The following is a 26,069-nucleotide window of genomic DNA, read 5'->3' on the forward strand; positions in this document are numbered from 1 at the left end:
ACCCCACACACCACCTGCCACAACCCGGCACTCACCACACAGCCTGCCTACACCCACCCTCTCAACACGAACAAACTGCATACACACACACCTCCCACACAAGCCCCACTCACACAACCAACCACCGCACACACACCAGCCTGCCCACCAGCCTCACACACAGCACTACCCCAAACTCACCACACACAGCCCGCACTCACCCACACAGCCCGACCCACCCCCCCACACCCCCGCCTCCACCCCCTACCACACCCACCCCCCCAACACAGCCCTGCACTCACACCACGCCCTGCCCACCACCCCCCACCACCCCGCACTCACACAGCCCCCCCCCCCCCCCCCCCCCCCCCCCCCCCCCCCCCCCCCCCCCCCCCCCCCCCCCCCCCCCCCCCCCCCCCCCCCCCCCCCCCCCCCCCCCCCCCCCACACACACACAGCTGATCCCCGCACTCACACAGCCCTGCACTCACACCAGCCCTCCACACCCTCACACAGCCCTGCACCCACCTCACACACACCAGCCCTGCACTCACACACACAGCCCTGCACTCACACACACAGCCCTGCACTCACACACCCAGCCCTGCACTCACACTCACACCGCCTCAACACAGCCCTGCTCACACCACCGCACTCACACACACACAGCCCTGCACACACACACAGCCCTGCACTCCAACACACAGCCCTGCACTCACACACACAGCCCTGCACTCACACACACAGCCCTGCACTCACACACACAGCCCTGCACTCACACACACAGCCCTGCACTCACACACACACGCCCTGCACTCACACACACCTGCACTCACACACGCCCTGCACTCACACACACAGCCCTGCACTCACACACACAGCCCTGCACTCACACACACACAGCCCTGCACTCACACACACAGCCCTGCACCACACACAGCCCTGCACTCACACACACAGCCCTGCACTCACACACCCAGCCCTGCACTCACACACACAGCCCTGCACTCACACCCACAGCCCTGCACTCACACCAACCCTGCACTCACACTCACAGCCCTGCACTCACACACACACAGCCCTGCACTCACACACACAGCCCTGCACTCACACACACAGCCCTGCACTCACACACCCAGCCCTGCACTCACACACACACAGCCCTGCACTCACACACACAGCCCTGCACTCACACACACACAGCCCTGCACTCACACACACACAGCCCTGCACTCACACACACAGCCCTGCACTCACACACACACAGCCCTGCACTCACACACAGCCCTGCACTCACACACACAGCCCTGCACTCACACACACAGCCCTGCACTCACACACACACAGCCCTGCACTCACACACACAGCCCTGCACTCACACACACAGCCCTGCACTCACACACACAGCCCTGCACTCACACCACAGCCCTGCACTCACACACACAGCCCTGCACTCACACACACAGCCCTGCACTCACACAGCCCTGCACTCACACACACGCCCTGCACTACACACAGCCCTGCACCACACACAGCCCTGCACTCACACACACAGCCCTGCACTCACACACTCACAGCCCTGCACTCACACACACACAGCCCTGCACTCACACACACAGCCCTGCACTCACACACACACAGCCCTGCACTCACACACACACAGCCCTGCACTCACACACACAGCCCTGCACTCACACACACACAGCCCTGCACTCACACACAGCCCTGCACTCACACACACAGCCCTGCACTCACACACACAGCCCTGCACTCACACACTCACAGCCCTGCACTCACACACACACAGCCCTGCACTCACACACACAGCCCTGCACTCACACTCACAGCCCTGCACTCACACACTCACAGCCCTGCACTCACACACACACAGCCCTGCACTCACACACACACAGCCCTGCACTCACACACTCACAGCCCTGCACTCACACACACAGCCCTGCACTCACACACTCACAGCCCTGCACTCACACTCACAGCCCTGCACTCACACTCACAGCCCTGCACTCACACACTCACAGCCCTGCACTCACACACACACAGCCCTGCACTCACACACACACAGCCCTGCACTCACACACACAGCCCTGCACTCACACACTCACAGCCCTGCACTCACACACACACAGCCCTGCACTCACACACACAGCCCTGCACTCACACACACAGCCCTGCACTCACACTCACAGCCCTGCACTCACACACACAGCCCTGCACTCACACTCACAGCCCTGCACTCACACACACAGCCCTGCACTCACACACAGCCCTGCACTCACACACACAGCCCTGCACTCACACACACAGCCCTGCACTCACACACACAGCCCTGCACTCACACACACACAGCCCTGCACTCACTCACAGCCCTGCACTCACACACACAGCCCTGCACTCACTCACAGCCCTGCACTCACACACACACAGCCCTGCACTCACACACACACAGCCCTGCACTCACACACACACAGCCCTGCACTCACACTCACAGCCCTGCACTCACACACACAGCCCTGCACTCACACACACAGCCCTGCACTCACACACACACAGCCCTGCACTCACTCACAGCCCTGCACTCACACACACAGCCCTGCACTCACTCACAGCCCTGCACTCACACACTCACAGCCCTGCACTCACACACTCACAGCCCTGCACTCACACACTCACAGCCCTGCACTCACACACACCAGCCCTGCACTCACTCACAGCCCTGCACTCACACACACACAGCCCTGCACTCACACACACACAGCCCTGCACTCACACACACAGCCCTGCACTCACACACACAGCCCTGCACTCACACACACAGCCCTGCACTCACACTCACAGCCCTGCACTCACACACACAGCCCTGCACTCACACTCACAGCCCTGCACTCACACACACAGCCCTGCACTCACACACACACAGCCCTGCACTCACACACACACAGCCCTGCACTCACACACACAGCCCTGCACTCACACACACACAGCCCTGCACTCACACACACAGCCCTGCACTCACACACACAGCCCTGCACTCACTCACAGCCCTGCACTCACACACTCACAGCCCTGCACTCACACACACACAGCCCTGCACTCACACACACAGCCCTGCACTCACACACACACAGCCCTGCACTCACACACACACAGCCCTGCACTCACACACACAGCCCTGCACTCACACTCACAGCCCTGCACTCACACTCACAGCCCTGCACTCACACACACAGCCCTGCACTCACTGCTCCCTGTGGGCTCCCTGGGATTTTCCCTCCTCTGCACAGCAGTGCAGCTGTTCCTACCTGGAGCTCGGGGGGGCCGCCTTCATCACGAATGAGCAGCAGGTAGCTCTGACCATCCACCACAATCTCCTTCTTAAATCGGCCACCTGGGGGGGAGCACAGCGGTGAGAAGGGCAGAGCACGCAGCAGGGTCCTGAGACGGGGGGGAAAGGGAGAGATGGGGGCTGCCTTTGGGGCGCGAGGGCCCCGAGCAGCGCAGCGGCTGAACCTCACCCTCCGGAGACTCCTCCTGCACGTAGGTGCCGGTCAGGTAGCGGTGCACCAGGGCCGACTTGCCGCTGGACAGGTTCCCCACGATGCCCTGGCAGAGAGACGGGTGTCAGCAGCACCACGAGGTGACCCCAGCCCAGTGCTGCAGCCCCCGCCCACAACCGGCAGCAGAAGGGATCTCATCTCCCAGCCCACGCATCCCCATCCACAAGCACTGGAGCTCTTGGAACAGAAGAATGAGGGCAGAGCCCGGCCGAGGTCCGGGCACAGCTGCACCCGCAGGGCTCCCGGCCGTGGCCCCGCCGTGCCTGCAGCAGCTCCATCCCCAGCAGGGCTGTCCGTGCTGCCTGCAGGGCACACCTGCTGCGATCCCTCCCTGAGCTGGGAAGTGAGGAGAGCGTTGGGCTGCAGCACGTCGGGCTCAGTCTGGGCCACGCTGCAGATCTCCTGCAGAAGGAGCACAGCTGCCCGGGCTGCGCCCGCAGGACAGCCGTGCTCTTCCTAAGCCACCACCTTCCCAGCAGGTTGAAATGCCCAGTGCCTACGAGCCCGCAGGCGGGCCGGTCTGAGCAGAGAGCGGAGGTGGGTGAAGCATCCCCACGGCACCTGGCCCGGCTGCACAGCCTGACTGCATCCAGACCGCCTCGGGGACAACTCCTGCCTGGGGACAGCACTGCGGGGCGCCCAGAGGAACAGCTCTGCCGTTCCAGCACTGCCCCGTGCAGCCTGGGGCTCTTCCACCACCACCAGCTTCCTCTTGGCTGCCCCACACATAAGGCTCCAGCTGCGCTGCTCAGCTCATCCTCCACATGAATGTTTCGTAGGCATCCTCACTCCCCGTCCCCACTGGTCAGCACGGCTCCATCAGGACCTCAGGCCTGCAGCCGAGCCACACTGACAGCTTCACGCAGGGACCGCCGCGCTGCTGAGCACCACCCAGCTCTGTCACTGCATCACAGCAAACACACAGCAGTTCTGGAGCACTCGGGACGCTGCCGTGACCCAGGCAGGGCACGGTGACCTCACACCCCCCGCACGTCGCAGGGCTCCCAGCAGGCACAGCTTCACGAAGGCGGTGTGCAGCCACGCACACACGAGACCCAAAAGCAAACCCAAGTTCTGCGAGCTGGCTGCAGGTCTGCGGGCTGCAGGGGGAGCACCGTGTGCCATAAAGGGACCCCGATGAGCCCACGATCTCCTGCGCCCACAGAGCTGGGAACGCAGGCTCTTGGGGAAGGTCTGCACTGACAACCAGGACCAGCAGGTCAGGGACAGAGCAGAGCTTCGTGTGAGCCTCTCCCAGCGCCCGCACTGCACCGCTGCCCATCGCGGGGCTCCACTGCTGCGCCCGCACACGGTGCTCGCGGCACTGCCCGCCCACGGGGCACCCGCTGCTGCACAGCTGTGGCACTGCTGTGCCCTGAGAGCCGGCTGCACCGCGCACAGTGCCTGCTGAGCACGCTGCCCATGGACAGAGGGCTGGGAGCGAGGCTGGAGGAGCTCCCTGCAGCTCAGGGCGTTTGGTGATGCCTGCGCTGAGTCCGGGGTGGCAGCACGAGGGGCAGAGTTGTGCACATTTGTGACAGCTCGGGCTGCCGGCTGCAGACCCGCCTGCCTGCAGGGCTCTGGGGAGAGAAGCGGACCCCGCGAGCGATGCGGATGGCCGTACATCAGGGCGGACGGCACAGGAGCAAAAATGCAGAGCCCAGGGAGGAAGGGAGGCACCGCAGTGCCAGAGCAGCGCAGGACCCACACTGAGTGCTGCCTCCAGCTCTGCGGGCAGACAGCTTCCCTTCACGGAATCACAGAATCATTCCGGGTGGAGAAGACCTCCGAGGTTCCCAACCCCAGCCCACCCCACCGCGTCCCCAAGCGCATCTCCACGGCCCCTGAAAACCTCCAGCAAAGGGACCCCCAGCCCTGTGCCCCACCGCTCTTTGGAGAAGAATCGCTCCTAAAACCAACCTGCACCTCCTCCAGCACAACGTGCAGCCAGCCCCTCCCATCTTATCACTTCGATGCTTTCCTTCCCTCAGGACAACCCTGCAAAGGGTCCCCCCACCACCACAGACTGCAGGACAGGCAGGAAGGGGCACAGCTCAGCACCAGCCCGAGTGCCTTCAGGCTTTGGGAAGCGCCACAGGGCCGGATGGAACCGCAGGGGTGATGGAAAACAAGGCAAAAGGCCGTCTGCTCTGGGGAGAGCTGAAGGCATCAGGTTGGTTCCGCCTGCAGCACTGCACGCCGTTAACACGTCGAAGCAATACACAGCACAGCTGCAGGAGCATCCTTGGACACACACGTGTTTTACAAGGGAACTTAACAAGAGAATTTCAGAGTTTGCCTTCATTAATACTTAACTACAGATGAGAAAATCCGTGGCAGCACTGTGCTTGTGTGACTTGCCAAAACAGCCCTTGCTTTTCAGACTAAGACCGAAAAGCATTAATCTTAAAAGGGCTGAAAGGAGACGTGCCAACAGATCTCAAAGGGAGTCGCACCGAAGGCTGCTGTCGAGCACAAGAAGAGCGAAGTGCTGAACAGACTGCAGAGGTCCTGGGAGCAGATGGGAGCACGTGGTGCTCTGCAAGAGCTGACCTGTCCCCTGTCCCACGTACAGCCTCCCCGAGCCCCCAGCCCCCGCACCGCTCCGAGCCCCGGTGCCCATCAGCCAGCTCAGCCCAAGCAGCCACCAGCCGTCCCCCAGCACTGGTGACAGTGGCAGCTCACAGGATCCAGCAGGGACGCGCGGTGGAAACATCTCTGGCCTTGGAGGGGCTGCACCCTGAGAGCAGATCCCTGCCGCAAATGACCCATAGGTCACTTCACTGCCTGCAGGCAGGCTGTGCCAGCACTGCGGGACGCACTGCAAGCCAACGGCTGGGAGCTCTCTGCTGAACGCCGAGCACAGTGCCGGAGGCGAGGTCGCACCCCACAGCACCCTTAGGGCAGGGACACTGCAGGGTGCCCGCAGGGACGTGGGAGCACCAGAGAGGTGCTCAGCTCCGCTCCCATCTGCTCTCCCACACCAGCACCCACTCCTGCACAGCATGACCCCCCAGGGAACCCCCCCGGCACAGCAGCACAGCAGCACAGCAGCACAGCAGCACAGCAGCAGCCCCAGCCCCCCTGCACTCCATGGGGCTGAAGCCCTGCGAGCACCCACTGCGCCTCAGGAGGGCGCGGGGCCGTTTGGGGACGCGGAGAAGCACTGGAGCACTGATGCGAATACTCACCACCTTCAGCTCAGGCACCGAGCGGCTCAGGGTCCATTCCTGGCTGTTCACGAAGGAGTCTGCAGAGCAGAGAGCAGAAGGGATCAGGACAGGAGCCTCACCCTGCGCCACGCTCCCACCCCCCTGCCCAGCCCCGGGGCAGCACAGCCGCCAGCCCCAGCCTGCGTGCTGCGAGCACCGCACACATGGAGCTGCAAACGTGCTGCACAGAACTGAGCCCCACCAGTCCATCAGCGCTTCCCCCAGGCACCACCCCTCCCACAGCTTCTGTCCTGCTGAGCTCCCCGCTGGATAACCGCAACAGACGGAGCACCTCCACCATCCTCTTCTTCACCACATCGCCTCCATCCCATGCGGATGAAGGAAGCACGCCCCGCACTGCTGCACTACACGCAGAGTTTCCTTCAACTGTGGCAAAACTGGTGAAAATGGTGAGGTTTTGCAGGGGCTGTGACTGGAGCGCAGGTGAGATGTGCTGAGCTGGCTGCCATGCAATAGAGCTGGGGGGGGGGGGGGGGCTGCTCAGACAGAGAGCAAAGCTCATCCATGCTGGCAGCCCGCCCTGCGGTGCTGACACCTCACTGTAACCAGGCTCAGAGTTTGTCAGCAACAGATTTTCACCGTGCTGTGCTGAGATCCAGCCCGCACCCCTCCTCACGCCCATCAGCACCCATGGGGTGAGCTCTGCAGCCAGCCCAGCCCTGCAGGCAGCCATCAGCCCCAGCACTCGCACCACGTGCCTGCAGCCCCAGCAGCCTGCACACCTCCTGAGCCGCCTCTGCTTTGTTTATTGCACACACTTGTGCCTTTTCCTAAAACCACATCAAATTTCCCTCCTGCGCCACTCTTTAGCGATGAGTTTCAGGAGTGCAAACACTGCCTTAAATCCCAGCTCCTGCAGCCTCCACGCAGAGCCTGGGGGCTTTCATTGCGCCCTGCAAGCTGCAGAGCCTCAGCACCAGGAGGTGTCAGCACCTGGACCCCACTGCACGGTGAGCCCCGGAAACACCTCCAGAGCTCCCTGCAGAGCACAGCAGGCGGCTCAGCTTCAGCTGGCAAAAGGAGAACAGATGCCTCCATCCACACACCGTACGGCCGTGCACCAGCAGCACGAGGCTCTCATTTTCCCCTGCCATTCACTGCCCGTCAGCATGGGGAGCTCCGTGCGGCGGGGTGCAGAAGGCCCACCTGCCTCCTGCATGGGAGGGCACTGCCGGGGGCATCTGGTCTCCAGAGACACAACTAATAATTAACCAGCGCATCACCCGAGCCGCTGCGGCACGACTCGGCCGCCCGGCCATTCCCACCAGCCCTGCAGCCAGGCCAGAGGCCGAACAAACAGCCCGGAGACCACGTTCCAAAGTCCCCAGCTGACAGCAGGGCCCGGGGCCGCGCGCCCCTCGCAGCCACCCTTTGGTGCAGGGTGGGGGTGGGGAGAGCTTTCTGCAGCTCAGGAACCAAAGCGGGCAGCGCTGCGTCCTCCGCAGGGCTCAGCCCAGCACCGAGAGGATGGCAGCTGAGGCTCCTGGCGGCACAGCGTGAGCACCGCCTCCCACCCCCACTGCTCAGCGCCCAGCAGCGCGGCAGCCTGCCCTGCTTTCGCACCGCAGCACCCGGCCGCAGTCGGGCGGCGTCCCACCTGCAGACCCGGGGCCTCACCGAGCTCCGCCCGCCCTCAGCAGCAGCCCTGCAGGCTGCGCCCAGGAGCACAAAGCCGCTGCCTCCCAGGTGAGCCAGGCGCTCACCTCACCTGCAAAACCTGCTCCAGGTGGGGCGGACTCGGCTCCGGCTGAGGGCAGGGCAGGCCGGCCAAGGCGCTGCCCTCGGAAGTGCTCCCTTCCCACAGACCGCAGCTGCAAGCGCACCGCTCTGCCCGTGCATCCCCCCCTCCGGACGAGCGCCTGGACCCCCGGTGCCAGTGCAGCTCTCGGAAGCACGGGCTCCTGCCGGGCTCAGCGCTGGAGGCACAGCCGGCCCCGGCCCCGCTCCCCCAGCGATCCAGGCAGGTGCTGACACGAGGTGATGCCTATCACTGCCTGCTCCGCTCGCTATGCAAACTTCCCTTGGATGTACAAGCACCGTGCTCCTCTCCCAGCAGCCTTCCCTCATCTACCCTGCGCGTTCCTCTGCGTGGCCGCGCACCCAGCAGGACAGCAGGGCGTCACCTCCGACCTCGAGGCACCTTGCAAGAAGCAGAGCCTTTCCGGAAGGCGAGCAGGAAATGCTCAGCCCGTGCCTGCAGTTTTTGCAGGCTGTGTCTGCCAGGATGCACGTGGACGCTCAGCTCCCAGCCCTCACCGTGGTTCTGTGCGCTGGCCCTGCAGGCTGCACGTGGGCTGACACAGAACCAGCTCCAAGGGCCCCCGTCCTTGCTGGGCGCACTCCCTGCCAGCCTCCGCGGTGCCACACACAGACGGGCTCCAAGCTGTTTTTCAGGCGTCAAATCCTGCATTCCCCGACCACCCCTTCCTGTGCCTGGACCAGGCCAAAGCCCCACGCCAGCAGGAGCAAGCATGGTGCAGAGATCTGAGCGGGTGACGTGGGACAGCACCGTTCTCCCTTTAGGTGGCCTTTGGGGTGCTCACAGTGTGTGCTGTGCTGGATGGGTCTCTGCTGTAACCAAAATGCTCCTGGGACTGGAGAAGCTGCACTGCTTGGAGCTCCGCCTGCGGTACCCAACGTCTCCAAGGAGCTGATAACCACAGCTGCAGCTGCACCCCCGGGGGGGCACGTTGGGGCGGCTGAGCAGCTCTCCTAGGGCTGAGGCGGGCAGCACAGCACACAGCAATCAAGGTCTGGAAGTGCTGAGCACGCGTTAGGAGCAGCAGCAGCCTGCAGAAGAACAGGGCAGAGATCCCTGAGCTGTGCACCCAGGCAGCCCGAGCAGGAGCAGGGCTGCAGCGCTCCACGTCCGACTGACAGCTCTCAAAAGAAAGAGCTCAGCGTGGAGATGATGTCCAGCAGGACAAGGACGTCAGCTCTGCCCTGCAGCCCCACTGCTCTGCAGCCTCACTGCCGCTCCTTCGCATCTCACTGACCCAGGACCACGTCCTGAGCAGGCAAAGCAGGCGGCGAACACAAAGCAGGTACTCTGAGCAAGCACCAAACCCACAACCTGCGCAGCCCCAGCTGTGCCACGGCAAGCGGAGGTCCCACAGCCAGCCCACAGCGCAGTGCTGAGGCGGCACGGCGAGGACTCCGACCTGGGGACACAACCCCCGCTGCTCCCCTGGGAACGTGGCGGTGGGGCTGGCGGCTGCGGGCGCAGCTCCTGCCGGGAGTCGCCAGCAAGCAGCAACAGATCCCTGCCGCACCTCCCGGCCCGGGTACACCCACATTCCGCAGCCATGAGCGCGGCCTCCGCTCGCCTGGGAACCTCCTGCCACGCGGGGAGCGCAGCGCTGTCACCCCGCGGCGCGCCGAGGCCACAGGGCCAGCCCAGGACCTGCACCTGGAAGGCGCCGCGAGCCCCAGGGACGGCGGGACGAGTGCGTGGAGCTCCCCACGCCGCAGCAGGGCTGTTCCCACGCCGAATCCGACCCTGCCGGAGAGCACCTGGGCGCAGAGCCGCCCCGGAGCCGCTGCCGCAGCGTCAGCACCGGGGACCCAACGACGGAGCCCCGCGCGGCCCACGGGCGTCTGGAAGCGCTGCCCAAAGCCCAACCCCCACCGCTGCTCCATCCGCAGCGTTCAATGCCTTAAAAAGCCCACGGGCGCCGCGCGCTCCTCCCAGCTCCGCGCCTGCCGCTGTGGGGCCGCGCGGGGGAACGGAATGGGGAACAGCGCCGGGGAACGGGGCCAGGGAACGAGCCTGGGGAGGGAGTGCGGGCAGCCCAGCTCCACGGAGCCTCTGCCGACCCGGGCAGCCCCGGCACCGGGAGCGCAGCCCACGGCAGCACGGCCCGGAGAGCTCCATCGGAGCATCACCTCCCGAGCCCACCGCGTGTCCGCGCCCCATCGCGGGCCCCGGCCCACCCTGCTGCACCCACCGCACCGCACAGACCGCCCCGCGCCCCAGACGCAGCCGTCGGGGACCCCACGCGGCGCTCCTCGGCTCTCGCGTCCTTCGGCCCCGTCCGGGAGCGATGCCCCTCAGCCCTCCCACGAGCGGGACGCGTTCCGGTTCCCTGCGCTGCCCCGACAGCCCCGCACGAGGCTTTCCTCCCCCCGCTCCGTCGGCTCCGAGCCGCCTCCCCCGGGCGCCGCACGCGGGGGCTCCTCGGGCCGCCCCCCCCCGGGCAGAGCGGCGGACGCGGTGACGGCGGCAGCCCCGGCGGCGCCCCGCGACGCCGAACGGCGCCCGACCGGACCCGGCGCTCCGCCGCACTCACCCAGCGCTCGCAGAGGGCCGCCGCCCAGCAGGACGGGGTCGTTGCCGCCGCGGGGCTCCTTGGGGCCGGCACCGCGCTCCCGCCGTCGGAAGCGGCCGGTGAGCAGCTTCCAGAGCCCGCCGGGCGGCCCGGGCTCGGCCCGCAGCGCGGCGTGTCCCAGCTCCGGGTACAGCAGGTCCCTCTTGCTGGGACAGGCGTGCAGCGATCCGGCGTCGCCCTCGCTTTTGGTGCGGAGGCGCGCGGGGCGCAGCCCGCCCGACTCGGAGCGCCGCAGCTCGTGGCCCCGGCGCAGGCGGAAGCTGAAGCTCTTGCGGAGGGCGCTCAGGTGCCGCCGCGGGCCGGGACCGCCGCGGCCGAAGAGGTTCCAGCGGCGGCTGCTCCAGAGGGACCCTCCGCGGGGAAAGCCGGGGCTGTCGGCGGGCAGCGGGCGGGCGGCGGGCGGGAAGGACTCGCTGCCGGGCCGCGCTCGCTGCGCCCCGCCGCCGACGGGCGCCCCGCAGTCCCCCTCCTCGCGGCGGCGCGGTCGGAAGAAGTCCAGCAGGCCGCCCCGGGAGCGCGGCGCGGAGCCTAGCAGCGCCCCGACCCCCGGCCCGCCGCCCGGCGCGCAGAAGCTCTTGGGCCGGCGCCGCTGCTGCTGGGCGGCCCCGAGCGCGGCGCGGACGGCGGGGACGCCTTGCAGGTCCAGCGATTCGCACACGCTGACGGCGCGCCGCGGGCTCGGGCTCGGGGGGCCCCGCGCCGCCCCGCTCCGCCGCCGGCCCTCCGCCATCGTCACCCGCGGGGCTGCCCCATGGCCGCGGGCCCCCCCGCGCGCCGCCCGCCGCCCGCCCGCTCCCACGCCGCTCCGGCATGCCCGGGCCGCGCTCCGGCGCGCCGCCAGCCGCGGGGCGGGCCCGCCCCGAACGCGCCGGGGGGACGGGACGGGGCCGGGGCCGCCCCGCCGAGGCCGCGCCCTCTCGGGGCCTCTGCGCCCTGGCCTCGAGCCCGGAGCGGCCCCGCGGAGCCCCCCGGCTCGGAACCGGCGGTCGGCCGTCCCAGACAGCGCGAGTCCGCCCCGCCGCTCCGCGCCGCCCGCGGCCGCCACGGGGGGGCGCTGCCGCCCGTCGCTCCCCGCTGAGCCGTCGATGCCGGCCGGCAGGGGGCGCTGCAGCCACGGGCCCGGCTCCGTGCGCGCGCCCGGCGCCGCCCCGGGAGCGCGCAGCGCATCGGCGCGGGAGCGCGGAGGGCGTTCGCGAGTCACGAAGCCCCGGCGCCCCGACACCAACGGCACGGAGCCCGCCCGGCCAGGGGCCGCCGTCCCCCCCAACCTCCGTCCCCCATCGGTGCCCTCGGCCTCCCCCGCCCCCCGGGACGCGACCCCTCAGCCTCTTGCGCCGCCGTGCGCTGCGTTCCCCGTCCTCAGGAGCGCGCAACATCCGCCTCTGCGACACAGTAACACCACAGCACTGATTCTAAAGCAAAGGGTTCCGTACGCCGCAGTATCGGCACAAACCCCCGGCGTTGCTCCCGCAGCAAGAACGAAATACACAAACGACGCAACGGCGGGCGGTGGCGGCGGAGGAGCTCCGGAGCTGCAGGCGGAGCAACCGACGAGGAGACCGACGGTGAGAGCCGGGCGCGCTCGGGGCCGGCCGCGCCGCACCGCGATCCCACCGCCCCGACTGCCGCCGGCTGGGGTCGCGCACGGGGATGGCGGCCGTGAGACCCCGGGTGCTGCGGCCGGCGGTCAGACGGCCCTGCGCGGTGAGGCACGGCACGGCACGGCGCTGCGGCAGCGAACATCTGGTTCCCATTAACAGAAGGACGCGAGAGGCCGAGGAACGGCTGCACCGAGCGCCGCGCTGCTGCGGGCTGCGGCCCCGACGTGGGAAAGGCAGCGCTGGGCGCCCCGTGCGCTGCTCCCGGTGTGCCGACGTCGGCACGGAGATGCAGGCAGGTTTTGCTGCGGGAGGATCGCAGCGTGGGACGGCTGCGTCCGATGCGCCGGCACGGAGGGGCACAGAGCCCATCTGCCAGCCTGGAAACAGGGCTAAAGGGCCCTTTGGGTCCTGGAGCACCTCCCGTCACCGCTTACAGCAACAACGATCCTCTTAATCCAGCAGCAGCAGAGGAAGTGAGAAATGGAAACAGAGCAAAGGGGTGAACCTAAGGGATGGACGGCGCAGGAACAGGATGCAGCGGGCAGGTGAAAGCACCTGGAGGTCACGAGGAGACAAAACCTCCCTGCCACCCCACTGCACTGCACCCAGAAACCACATTTTCTAGAAATGCAAACCCACTTCGGGCAGAACAGAGCACAGAGCTCAGCGGCAAACGTTTTAGGAAAGGAAACAGAGCTCTGGAGGTGGTGCATCGCCGTGCACCAAGGTTACAGCAGAGCTGTGGGTGAGAACATGCATGGCACTGAGCAGACACTGTGGGTCCTGGAGCAGCAGAACTGCCTGCAGCCCACCTGCAGCCCTTCCCCAGCCTCAGCCCCACTCCCCACTGCTGCCTGCACGAGGCAGTGCACAGCGAGCTGAATGCCTGCAGCATCGGGCGGCCGTCAGCCTCAGTCTGCAGAGAACTGAAGCGTCTGGAGAGCCTGAAAGCATTTCAGACAGTGAAAGGGGAAGATGTGTCTGAGGTGAAGCAACGGCTGAGCGTCGGGCTGCGAGCACTGCTGGGGCAACGCTGCCTCTGCTGGGAGCTCCCAGGCTTCGTGCCAGCCCCACTTCTGGGTTCTGATGGCTCCTAAGGGATACCGAGAGCTTCCACGAAGGGGCGGCTGGGCGGATGAGGACGTGTCCCTGTGATGAGCAGGCAGCCGGGGCTCCTCTGGAGGAGTGGTTTGACAGCCGTGCTCCGCAGTGAAATGAGAGCACAGGAAATCACAGCAGCGCCGCTGGGCACAGCGCCTGCAGCCACATGTCAGTGGGTGAACACACAGCTTGTGCTCCTCCTGCTTCTGCCCGCACCTGTGCTGACTGCTTTGAGCCTCTGAGAGCAGAGCAGAGCTGCTCCGAATCGGTGCGACCTTCCCCAGACAGAGCCCTTGCACCGCTGCTCTGCTCCCACCCGTCCCCACCCCCAGGACCACCACCAAGCCCCCCATGCAGCCTCAGCGAGGCCCCGCTCCCATCCCTGCCGTCCCACAAGGCAGGGCGGCCCAGCCCAGCAGCTGCAGGTACTGAGCTCCCACGATCAGTGTCTGCAGCCCACGGCCGTGGCTGGGCTTCAAGCAGAGCTGGGCAGAGGCAGAAACACTGAGAGTGATGAGAGGGGCAGCGATGGGGCGCCAGCACCGTGTGCTGCTGCAGTCCAACACAGCTGAGCCCGGCGCAGTGTGACCCGACCCGCGCAGTCACGGCGTTATCCCACGGATCGCAGCACAGCCGTCAGCCCCAGCACGACCTCAGTGCCGCCCCTCCGCACTGGCGGCAGTCAGGAGCCGACGATCGCTTTGCCGATCGCTTCCTGACGCCTCACAAAAGGCCAGCAGTGCCTCCAACTGTTCTGGATCCCGCGCCACTGCTCCGAGAATAGAAAAGTAACCACAATCCCTGGCCAAGTCCCGGCTTGTTAATTAGGCTTTCTTTTGTAGAGGCAGCCAGCCCAGCCTTTCAAAGCCCTCCCTCACTGCTCCGCTCCTTCCAGCCCTCAACAGCTCGCTCTCAAGCCAGCTATATAAATGCAGCACAGACGAGGCCGTGAGCCCTGGGCGAGGCGGCGCCCATCTGCGCCTCATCCCGCAGACCCCAGCCCGGCTGCAGGACCCACCGGGACCTGAGGTCCCCCTGCTCCTCCCGGACCAGCAGGGACAGGGATGTGCCCACAGCCGGCAGCTCCTGGGGCAGCTGGGCAGACTGCTGAGCAGCCCGCGGTGCCTGCAGGCACACAGCGCAGAACCACAGAGCCGTTCATGTTGGAAAGGACCTCCACGACCAAAAAGCCCAACCTGCCCGGCTGCCAGCAGGGTACCAGGAGGTGGCTCTCAGCCAGAAGCAGACGAGCAGCTCCCATGCAGTGCTGTGCTCCTGAGCACGGAGTGTCTGTGCAGAGTGAGCGAGCACGGAGTTAAAGGCTGCGTTAGAAACTGTGTGCAGAAAGTGCTGAGATGGAAAGGCAAACACACGTTCGTGGGCAGGAGGCTCTTGCAACTGAAATAATCATAGAATCACAGAACCATAGAATGGCCTGGGTTGAAAAGGAGCGCAATGATCATCTAGCTTCAACCCTCCTGCCATGGACAGGGATGCCAACCAGCAGCCCAGGCTGCACAGAGCCGCATCCAGCCTGGCCCTGGATGCCTGCAGGGATGGGGATCCACAGCCCCCTTGGGCAACCTGTGCCAGTGCCTCACCACCACCCTGTTTGCTCTCTGTGTTGCTTTCTTGCGAGCAAATTCATTTGACTTCTCTATTTAAAGACAAAATAATACAAATAAATGATAATAATGAAGTTACGAATAACAGCAGCCATCTGTCCTGTATAATGGAGAGAGATGGAACCATGACCTGGGCTCCTGGTGCTGCAGCCCCCATCCCTCATCCCACTGCTGTGCCCACCCGCACCCTGCAGCCCTGACTGCCAGCCCTCGCTGTGTCGCACGGAGAGCTGAGGGACGCCCTGCTGTCCCCCCCGTGGCACCACAGAACGACGCAATCATTCAGGGCAGAAAAGACCTCTGAGATCCCCAGCTGCAGCCCATCTCACTGTGCCCACGGCCCGCGTCCCCCAGCACCACATCCCCACAGCTCTGGGCACCCCCAGGATGGTGACTGGTGACCCCCCGCCCCCTGGGCAGCCGTGCCAGTGCCCGACTCCTCTGTGGGGAAGAAATTGCTCTTGACACCCAACATGAGCCTCCACGCTGCAGTGTCAGACACCCCTCATCCTAACAGCAGCGCTGACGGCGCTCGGCACCCGGTGCGCCCACCTCACACCACAGCCAACCCTGACACACAGCTTTCCAGGCCAGGACTGGACCCCAGCCCCTCATCTCGGCCCGCAGGCACGGAGCAGAGCAGGGCTGGCAGTGCCGGAGCAGCCCTATGGCGCGGGGCCGATGCCAGGGCGCGCACAACCACCAACCACAGACCACACAAAGCAAGCTGCGCTTTCTGCCCGCGTTCCCACCGTGCCCCAGGGGCTCTGCTGTGACCGCAGGCACCTCAGAGCGGTGCAGCGCTTCCTCCCAAAGGCACCCAATGGTGCCACGGCCCCCGGCCCCGGGGAGCCCCTCTGTGCCACACACCGTTTCCCGCTGACATAGGTTCACAGGGACCCCCAGGCTGACCGCAGAGGGGTCTGAGTGCAGCCCACAGCCCCAGCAGAGCTTCCTGTGTGGTTGGGGCAGGAGGCGGCGATGGGTGGCACAGCTCCTCCAAGGCTGATGGCATCAGAGCTGATGTGAAGCAGGGCGGGACGGACGGCTGTTGCACCGTGCCCAGCGAGATACCCTTACCAACAGCAGAGGGACAGGAGCTTCTGCCGTTCTCTGCAGACTCTGAGGGCTGTGTGACGACACGACAGCCATCCCTCCTCCGTGGCAGAGTCCATGTTGCCCCCACCAGCCCAAAACGGGGCAGGATGGTGCAAAACTCCAGTGGAAACTCAGCTGCTCTGGTACCATTTTCATTTGAACTCCACACTGAGAGCCTAATTAATCCATTTTACACCTTTCGTACCGACCTGAAATTGTTCTATCTTCCTATCAGGAAACCGCCCATAGAACCACAGAATTACTGAGGCCAGAAAAGACCTCTGGGGTCCCCAACCCCACCCCAGCCCCACCATCCCCACTGGCCACATCCCAGCATCCAACCCGACCCTCCCAGTGCCACTCCATCCCAAACCCACGGCAATCCAGCACAAGCGCTGCTCACACGCTGACAGCTGGACGAGGCAGCGGCGCCCAACAGCCGCAATCCACGCGCTGAGAACAGAGCCACGCACACAGAGCAGCCCCGCAGCACAGCCCTGCTGGACGTGGGCGCCTGATGCACCTCGCTCCATTACTTAACTCATAGCTCTGCTTTGTGTCCACTATCATCCACTTTTTCTCCATTAGCAATTAAATGTACTTAACAACTTTCTCATCCCAGGGAGCCCCTCCTCTGCGTGCCATTAATGGTGACATCTGAAGTCCTGGGCACAAACCAGAAGCGCTGCAGGGAGACCTCACTGCTCTGCCTGAATCCTGAGAGCTTGGAGTGAGGTTGGATCGGCCTCTGCTCCAGAAACAGCAACAGGGTGAGAGGGGGTGGTCCCATGTTGTGCCCAGGGAGGGTCAGGATGGATGTCGGGAACAATTCCTTCTCCAAAGAGCCATTGGGCACCGGCACAGCTGCACAGGGGGTGGGGGGTCACCATCCTGGGGGTCACCACTGGGGGATGTGGTCAGTGGGCAGGGTGGGGGGAGGCTGGGGATGGGCACGGGAATCTCAGAGGTCTTCGCCAGCCTTAGAGCCTCTGCGGTGTGCCGACATTCACTCCGCTGTTGGATGCCCACCAGTTCAAGCTGTCTGTGCCCACAGGCTGGTGGAGCCAGCTCGGTGCTGGGCAGAAGCCCTGCGAGCACACAGAAACGTCCTGCACACAGCAGGGTTGGCACTGCTCAGCCCTGCGTGCACCCACCCCTAAATCCCATCCTGCTGACACCACACAGCAGCAGCAGGACCAGAACTTCCACCCAGAAAACACCAACAGGGGCACAACCCCAGCCCACATGCAGCAGTGGCACAGCCATGGCACACAGCAACAGCCAGGAGGGCAGCAAACAGGAAACTCAGGCCAGGATCCATGCGGAACAGCAGCTGGCTGGGAGCATAAAGAGAGCATTGAGTCGGGGCTGGATGGAGAACAGCTCTCATTGAGCAGATTTTGCTCAGTCAGAGCGCAGAGCACAGCACTGAGCACAGCACTGAGCACAGCACTGAGCACAGCACTGAGCACAGCACAGGGCACAGCACAGAGCACAGCACTGGGCACAGCACAGAGCACAGCACTGGGCACAGCACAGAGCACAGCACTGGGCACAGCACAGAGCACAGCACAGAGCACAGCACTGAGCACAGCACTGAGCACAGCACAGAGCACAGCACAGAGCACAGCACTGAGCACAGCACTGGGCACAGCACAGAGCACAGCACAGAGCACAGCACAGAGCACAGCACTGAGCACAGCACTGAGCACAGCACAGAGCACAGCACTGAGCACAGCACTGAGCACAGCACTGGGCACAGCACAGAGCACAGCACTGAGCACAGCACTGGGCACAGCACAGAGCACAGCACAGAGCACAGCACAGAGCACAGCACTGAGCACAGCACTGAGCACAGCACAGAGCACAGCACTGAGCACAGCACTGAGCACAGCACTGGGCACAGCACAGAGCACAGCACCGAGCACAGCACAGAGCACAGCACTGGGCACAGCACAGAGCACAGCACTGAGCACAGCACTGAGCACAGCACAGAGCACAGCACTGAGCACAGCACTGAGCACAGCACTGAGCACAGCACAGAGCACAGCACTGGGCACAGCACTGAGCACAGCACTGGGCACAGCACTGAGCACAGCACTGAGCACAGCACTGAGCACAGCACAGGGCACAGCACTGGGCACAGCACTGAGCACAGCACAGAGCACAGCACTGAGCACAGCACTGAGCACAGCACTGAGCACAGCACTGGGCACAGCACTGAGCACAGCACTGAGCACAGCACAGGGCACAGCACTGGGCACAGCACAGAGCACAGCACTGAGCACAGCACAGAGCACAGCACAGAGCACAGCACTGAGCACAGCACTGAGCACAGCACTGAGCACAGCACTGAGCACAGCACAGAGCACAGCACATGGCACAGCACTGGGCACAGCACTGAGCACAGCACTGAGCACAGCACTGAGCACAGCACAGAGCACAGCACAGAGCACAGCACTGAGCACAGCACTGAGCACAGCACTGGGCACAGCACTGGGCACAGCACAGAGCACAGCACAGAGCACAGCACTGAGCACAGCACTGAGCACAGCACAGAGCACAGCACTGAGCACAGCACTGAGCACAGCACAGGGCACAGCACTGGGCACAGCACAGAGCACAGCACTGAGCACAGCACAGAGCACAGCACTGAGCACAGCACTGAGCACAGCACAGAGCACAGCACTGAGCACAGCACTGAGCACAGCACTGAGCACAGCACAGGGCACAGCACAGGGCACAGCACAGAGCACAGCACTGAGCACAGCACTGAGCACAGCACTGGGCACAGCACTGGGCACAGCACTGAGCACAGCACTGAGCACAGCACAGAGCACAGCACAGAGCACAGCACTGAGCACAGCACTGAGCACAGCACAGGGCACAGCACTGGGCACAGCACAGAGCACAGCACTGAGCACAGCACAGAGCACAGCACTGAGCACAGCACTGAGCACAGCACAGGGCACAGCACTGAGCACAGCACTGAGCACAGCACAGAGCACAGCACTGAGCACAGCACTGAGCACAGCACTGAGCACAGCACAGGGCACAGCACAGAGCACAGCACAGAGCACAGCACTGAGCACAGCACTGAGCACCGGACAGAGCACAGCACAGAGCACAGCACTGAGGACAGCACTGAGCACAGCGCAGGGCACAGCACTGGGCACAGCAGACAGCACAGCACAGGGCACAGCACTGGGCACAGCACAGAGCACTGCACTGGGCACAGCACAGAGCACAGCACTGAGCACAGCACAGGGCACAGCACTGGGCACAGCACAGAGCACAGCACTGAGCACAGCACTGAGCACAGCACTGAGCACAGCACTGAGCACAGCACTGAGCACAGCACAGAGCACAGCACTGAGCACAGCACAGAGAAGAGCACAGAGCGCAGCACCGAGCCCGGCACGCAGCACAGCACAGAGCACAGCACAGGGCACAGCACTGGGCACAGCACAGAGCACCACACTGAGCACAGCACATGGCACAGCACTGGGCACAGCACTGACCACAGCACAGAGCACAGCACTGGGCACAGCACTGAGCACAGCGCCGACCACAGGACGGCGCACAGCACAGAGCACGGCACCGAGCACAGCACTGAGCAGAGGACAGAGCACAGCACTGAGCACAGCACAGAGCACAGCACAGAGCACAGCACTGAGCACAGCACAGAGCACAGCACAGGGCACAGCACTGGGCACAGCACAGAGCACAGCACTGAGCACAGCACAGGGCACAGCACTGAGCACAGCACAGGGCACAGCACTGAGCACAGCACTGAGCACAGCACAGAGCACAGCACTGGGCGCAGCACTGAGCACAGCACTGAGCACAGCACTGAGCACAGCACTGGGCACAGCACAGAGCACAGCACTGAGCACAGCACTGAGCACAGCACAGAGCACAGCACTGAGCACAGCACAGAGCACAGCACAGAGCACAGCACGGACCACAGCACTGAGCACAGCACAGAGCACAGCACAGAGCACAGCACTGGGCACAGCACAGAGCACAGCACAGAGCACAGCACTGAGCACAGCACAGAGCACAGCACAGAGGACAGCACAGGGCACAGCACTGGGCACAGCACAGAGCACAACACTGAGCACAGCACAGGGCACAGCACTGGGCACAGCACTGAGCACAGCACAGAGGACAGCACTGGACACAGCACACGGCACAGCACTGAGCACAGCACAGAGCACAGCACTGGACACAGCACTGAGCACAGCACAGAGCACAGCACTGGGCACAGCACTGGGCACAGCACTGAGCACGGCACAGAGCACAGCACTGAGCACAGCACTGAGCACAGCACTGAGCACAGCACTGAGCACAGCACTGAGCACAGCACTGAGCACAGCACAGAGCACAGCACTGAGCACAGCACAGGGCACAGCACTGGGCACAGCACAGAGCACAGCACTGAGCACAGCACAGAGCACAGCACAGAGCACAGCACAGAGCACAGCACTGAGCACAGCACTGAGCACAGCACTGAGCACAGCACAGGGCACAGCACAGGGCACAGCACTGGGCACAGCACAGAGCACAGCACTGAGCACAGCACAGAGCACAGCACAGAGCACAGCACAGAGCACAGCACTGAGCACAGCACTGAGCACAGCACTGGGCACAGCACTGGGCACAGCACTGAGCACAGCACTGAGCACAGCACTGAGCACAGCACAGAGCACAGCACAGAGCACAGCACTGAGCACAGCACTGAGCACAGCACAGAGCACAGCACTGGGCACAGCACAGAGCACAGCACTGAGCACAGCACAGAGCACAGCACTGAGCACAGCACAGAGCACAGCACTGAGCACAGCACAGAGCACAGCACAGGGCACAGCACAGAGCACAGCACAGAGCACAGCACTGGGCACAGCACTGGGCACAGCACTGAGCACAGCACTGAGCACAGCACAGAGCACAGCACAGAGCACAGCACAGAGCACAGCACAGGGCACAGCACTGGGCACAGCACTGAGCACAGCACTGGGCACAGCACAGGGCACAGCACAGAGCACAGCACAGAGCACAGCACTGAGCACAGCACTGAGCACAGCACAGAGCACAGCACAGAGCACAGCACTGAGCACAGCACTGAGCACAGCACAGGGCACAGCACTGGGCACAGCACAGAGCACAGCACAGGGCACAGCACTGGGCACAGCACAGAGCACTGCACTGGGCACAGCACAGAGCACAGCACTGAGCACAGCACAGGGCACAGCACTGGGCACAGCACAGAGCACAGCACTGAGCACAGCACTGAGCACAGCACAGAGCACAGCACTGAGCACAGCACAGAGCACAGCACAGAGCACAGCACTGAGCACAGCACTGAGCACAGCACTGAGCACAGCACAGAGCACAGCACTGGGCACAGCACAGAGCACAGCACAGAGCACAGCACAGGGCACAGCACTGGGCACAGCACAGAGCACAACACTGAGCACAGCACAGGGCACAGCACTGGGCACAGCACTGAGCACAGCACAGAGCACAGCACAGAGCACAGCACTGAGCACAGCACTGGGCACAGCACAGGGCACAGCACTGAGCACAGCACAGAGCACAGCACTGAGCACAGCACTGAGCACAGCACTGAGCACAGCACAGAGCACAGCACAGAGCACAGCACTGAGCACAGCACTGAGCACAGCACTGAGCACAGCACAGAGCACAGCACTGAGCACAGCACGGAGCACAGCACTGGGCACAGCACTGAGCACAGCACAGAGCACAGCACAGAGCACAGCACAGAGCACAGCACTGAGCACAGCACAGAGCACAGCACAGAGCACAGCACTGAGCACAGCACTGAGCACAGCACAGAGCACAGCACTGAGCACAGCACAGAGCACAGCACAGAGCACAGCACTGAGCACAGCACTGAGCACAGCACAGAGCACAGCACAGAGCACAGCACTGAGCACAGCACTGAGCACAGCACTGGCACAGCACAGAGCACAGCACAGAGCACAGCACAGAGCACAGCACTGAGCACAGCACATGGCACAGCACTGAGCACAGCACTGAGCACAGCACAGAGCACAGCACTGGGCACAGCACTGAGCACAGCACTGAGCACAGCACTGAGCACAGCACTGAGCACAGCACAGAGCACAGCACTGAGCACAGCACTGAGCACAGCACTAGGCACAGCACTGAGCACAGCACAGAGCACAGCACAGAGCACAGCACAGAGCACAGCACTGAGCACAGCACAGAGCACAGCACAGAGCACAGCACTGGGCACAGCACAGAGCACAGCACTGAGCACAGCACAGGGCACAGCACTGAGCACAGCACAGGGCACAGCACTGAGCACAGCACTGAGCACAGCACAGAGCACACCACTGGGCACAGCACTGAGCACAGCACTGAGCACAGCACTGAGCACAGCACTGGGCACAGCACAGAGCACAGCACTGAGCACAGCACTGAGCACTGCACAGAGCACAGCACTGAGCACAGCACAGAGCACAGCACAGAGCACAGCACTGAGCACAGCACTGGACACAGCACAGAGCACAGCACAGAGCACAGCACAGAGCACAGCACAGAGCACAGCACAGAGCACAGCACTGAGCACAGCACAGAGCACAGCACAGAGCACAGCACTGGGCACAGCACAGGGCACAGCACAGGGCACAGCACTGAGCACAGCACTGAGCACAGCACAGGGCACAGCACAGAGCACAGCACAGAGCACAGCACTGAGCACAGCACAGAGCACAGCACAGGGCACAGCACTGGGCACAGCACAGAGCACAGCACTGAGCACAGCACAGGGCACAGCACAGAGCACAGCACAGAGCACAGCACTGGGCACAGCACTGGGCACAGCACTGAGCACAGCACAGAGCACAGCACTGAGCACAGCACAGGGCACAGCACTGGGCACAGCACAGAGCACAACACTGAGCACAGCACAGGGCACAGCACTGGGCACAGCACTGAGCACAGCACAGATGACGATAGCACAGAGCACAGCACAGAGCACAGCACTGGCACAGCACTGGCCGCACTGGGCACAGCACTGAGCACAGCACAGAGGCACAGCACTGAGCACAGCACAGAGCACAGCACTGGGCACAGCACTGAGCACAGCACAGAGCACAGCACTGAGCACAGCACAGAGCACAGCACTGGAGCACAGCACTGAGCACAGCACTGAGCACCAGCACTGAGCACAGCACACTGAGCACAGCACTGAGCACAGACACACAGCACTGAGCACAGCACAGAGCACAGCACTGGGCACAGCACGAGCACAGCACTGAGCACAGCACAGAGCACAGCACAGCACAGCACAGAGCACAGCACTGAGCACAGCACTGAGCACAGCACGTGGCACAGCACTGAGCACAGCACTGAGCACAGCACTGAGCACAGCACTGGGCACAGCACTGAGCACAGCACTGAGCACAGCACAGAGCACAGCACAGAGCACAGCACTGAGCACAGCACAGAGCACAGCACTGGGCACAGCACTGAGCACAGCACTGAGCACAGCACTGGGCACAGCACTGAGCACAGCACAGAGCACAGCACAGAGCACAGCACTGGGCACAGCACTGAGCACAGCACTGAGCACAGCACAGAGCACAGCACAGGGCACAGCACTGGGCACAGCACAGAGCACAGCACTGGGCACAGCACTGGGCACAGCACAGCAATGAATGCAATGTGTGCAGGCAGCACTGCCAGGAGACAACAGAGCAGCTCCTCAGTATTGCTCAGGGTAATGAAAACAGAAGGAGCTTAAAATGCTGAGCAACCAGGTGACTGCAGGTGGAGATCAGCGTAAAGCTCAGAGAAAAAGATCTCATTTTGCATATAGAATAATGAGCTGCAGTTCCTTGTTAGCATCAGAAATGAAATCCTGAGGTCATTCTGAACGTTGGCAGCAATCAGAAAGCAAACAGAGCACGGGCAGCTACTGAGATGGGAAGAGGGAACAAAGCAGGAATGCGGATCTGAGCACCCCATGGCTGCAGCTGGAGCTCCACGCTGCACTCCCAGCCAGCCCCCAGTCACATCCCAAAACCAGACACAGCAACCAGGAAGGCTCTGAGAAGGGCAGATGACCAAAGCCTGGCCCAGGTCCTGCGAGCAGCCCGAGCAGGGTGAGGTGGGGGGAACGAAGTCTGCAGTGATAGAGAAGGAGAAGGAGGAGCAGGTTGGGGCCGACAGGGAGCAGTGAGTTTGCTGCTCCCTCCCAGTGCCATGCGGGCGGTAGCAAATCAATGAGGCGGCTCATGGGCAGGAGGGGATGGGTATGAAGCAGTGCTGCACTGCAGAACGCCTGGCAAGTGCTCAGCTGATGGGGCCAAGTGCAGGAGAAGGGCCGCAGTGTGGGGGTCCTGCAGGGCAGCGCCGTGCTGCACCCACCCCAAGGACACTGCAGTGATGGCAGCAGGGGGCTCAGCACCCCGCCAGCCCCACGGCTGCGGTGGGGATTTCAGTGCCACCTCCTGGCACCCGGAGCCCATTTACAGACGTTGGAGCAGAAGCAATTTAGACCTTTCCAAAAACGAGGTTAGGGAAAAAGAAGGGAGCTCTGCCGAAGCTGCACAGCCTCTGCTGAGCAATGGGAAGAGCGAAGGGACCTCTGAGCCACAGAGCTGGAATCTGGGGGTCCCACTGGGCAGGGGTCTCTGCTCCCATAGGGGTGCACTGAGCTGAGGGCACACGGCCGCAGCTCACACCTCCCTGTGCACACTGCTGGATGCTGGAAGCTCCTGCACCACCAAAGGAGCCCCCAGCGCGCAGCAGCTCCCAGCACCCGCAGCCCACCCTGCAGACGTGCAGCTGGATGCAGCCTCGGAGCAGCTCCTGCCCAACAGAGCGCTGTAAAGCAATGAGCTACGAAGGAGTGTCGATTTTAGGACTTCTCTGCTCCCCGTGCCTCACTTACAGCCCTACTGCTGCTGCTCAGGTTTATCTCAATGCAACCAGTTGCGTTACACACAAACAGGAACGCTTCCAGCTGAAACCCGGGCTGAAATCCTCCTCCCATTGAGTCCCACGTGTTGTCACTGCTGACAGACCCCGGGTGCAGCAGAGATGTCCCTGTGCCAAATCCCTGCACTTCTCTGGGTTGGAAAAAGCCACTGAAAATGCAGAACATCAGAATGATCTCCTGTACCTGAGCTGCAGCTCTGCTGCTCTGCAGAGCAATGCAGGCTCCCACGTGAGGCCCCACAAGTGCTGCCTGCATCCCCAGCACAGCTGCTCTCCATAAAAGCTGGGTGCTTTAAAGCTGCGTCCACGTGGCTCTGAGCTCCGCCACAGCACCACGTTCTGCCTCAGTCCTAAGCTCACCTGGCCCCTCTTGCTGGGCTTCGTGCTGCCCTCCCTGCTGCTTTCTCCAGGCTTTACATCCATCCGTGGTTTATTGGCACGCGCTCACGTTTTTAAGCAATGTTAAAGTAATTATAGGCATTAAAGCCACACAGAGTGCCGGTGGCAGTGCTGTCAGAGCCACAGAGTGCTGCAGT

General features: G+C 63.7%; 1 protein-coding gene across 4 annotated transcripts in view; it reads right to left on the reverse strand.

The window, feature by feature from the left end:
- AGAP3 (ArfGAP with GTPase domain, ankyrin repeat and PH domain 3) overlaps positions 1-12,169 on the reverse strand; it is a 71,531-nt gene extending 59,362 nt beyond the window's left edge. For 2 of the 4 annotated variants that reach the window (XM_085226744.1, XM_085226743.1), the window contains exons 1-4: positions 11,076-12,169; positions 6,745-6,803; positions 3,512-3,599; positions 3,299-3,384 (exon numbers count right to left, since the gene is read on the reverse strand). In XM_085226744.1, coding sequence (XP_085082870.1) covers positions 3,299-3,384; positions 3,512-3,599; positions 6,745-6,803; positions 11,076-11,844 — 1,002 coding nt within the window. In that variant the 5' untranslated portion in view covers positions 11,845-12,169. The remainder of the gene's footprint in view (positions 1-3,298; positions 3,385-3,511; positions 3,600-6,744; positions 6,804-11,075) is intronic. The other 2 variants (XM_085226745.1, XM_085226742.1) reach the window with 1 other exon arrangement.
- Between the last annotated feature and the right edge of the window lie 13,900 nt (positions 12,170-26,069).

Source organism: Meleagris gallopavo, chromosome 6 (genome assembly GCF_905368555.1).
Source record: "Meleagris gallopavo chromosome 6, MGAL_WU_HG_1.1, whole genome shotgun sequence".
In the NCBI taxonomy this organism is placed as follows: domain Eukaryota; kingdom Metazoa; phylum Chordata; class Aves; order Galliformes; family Phasianidae; genus Meleagris; species Meleagris gallopavo.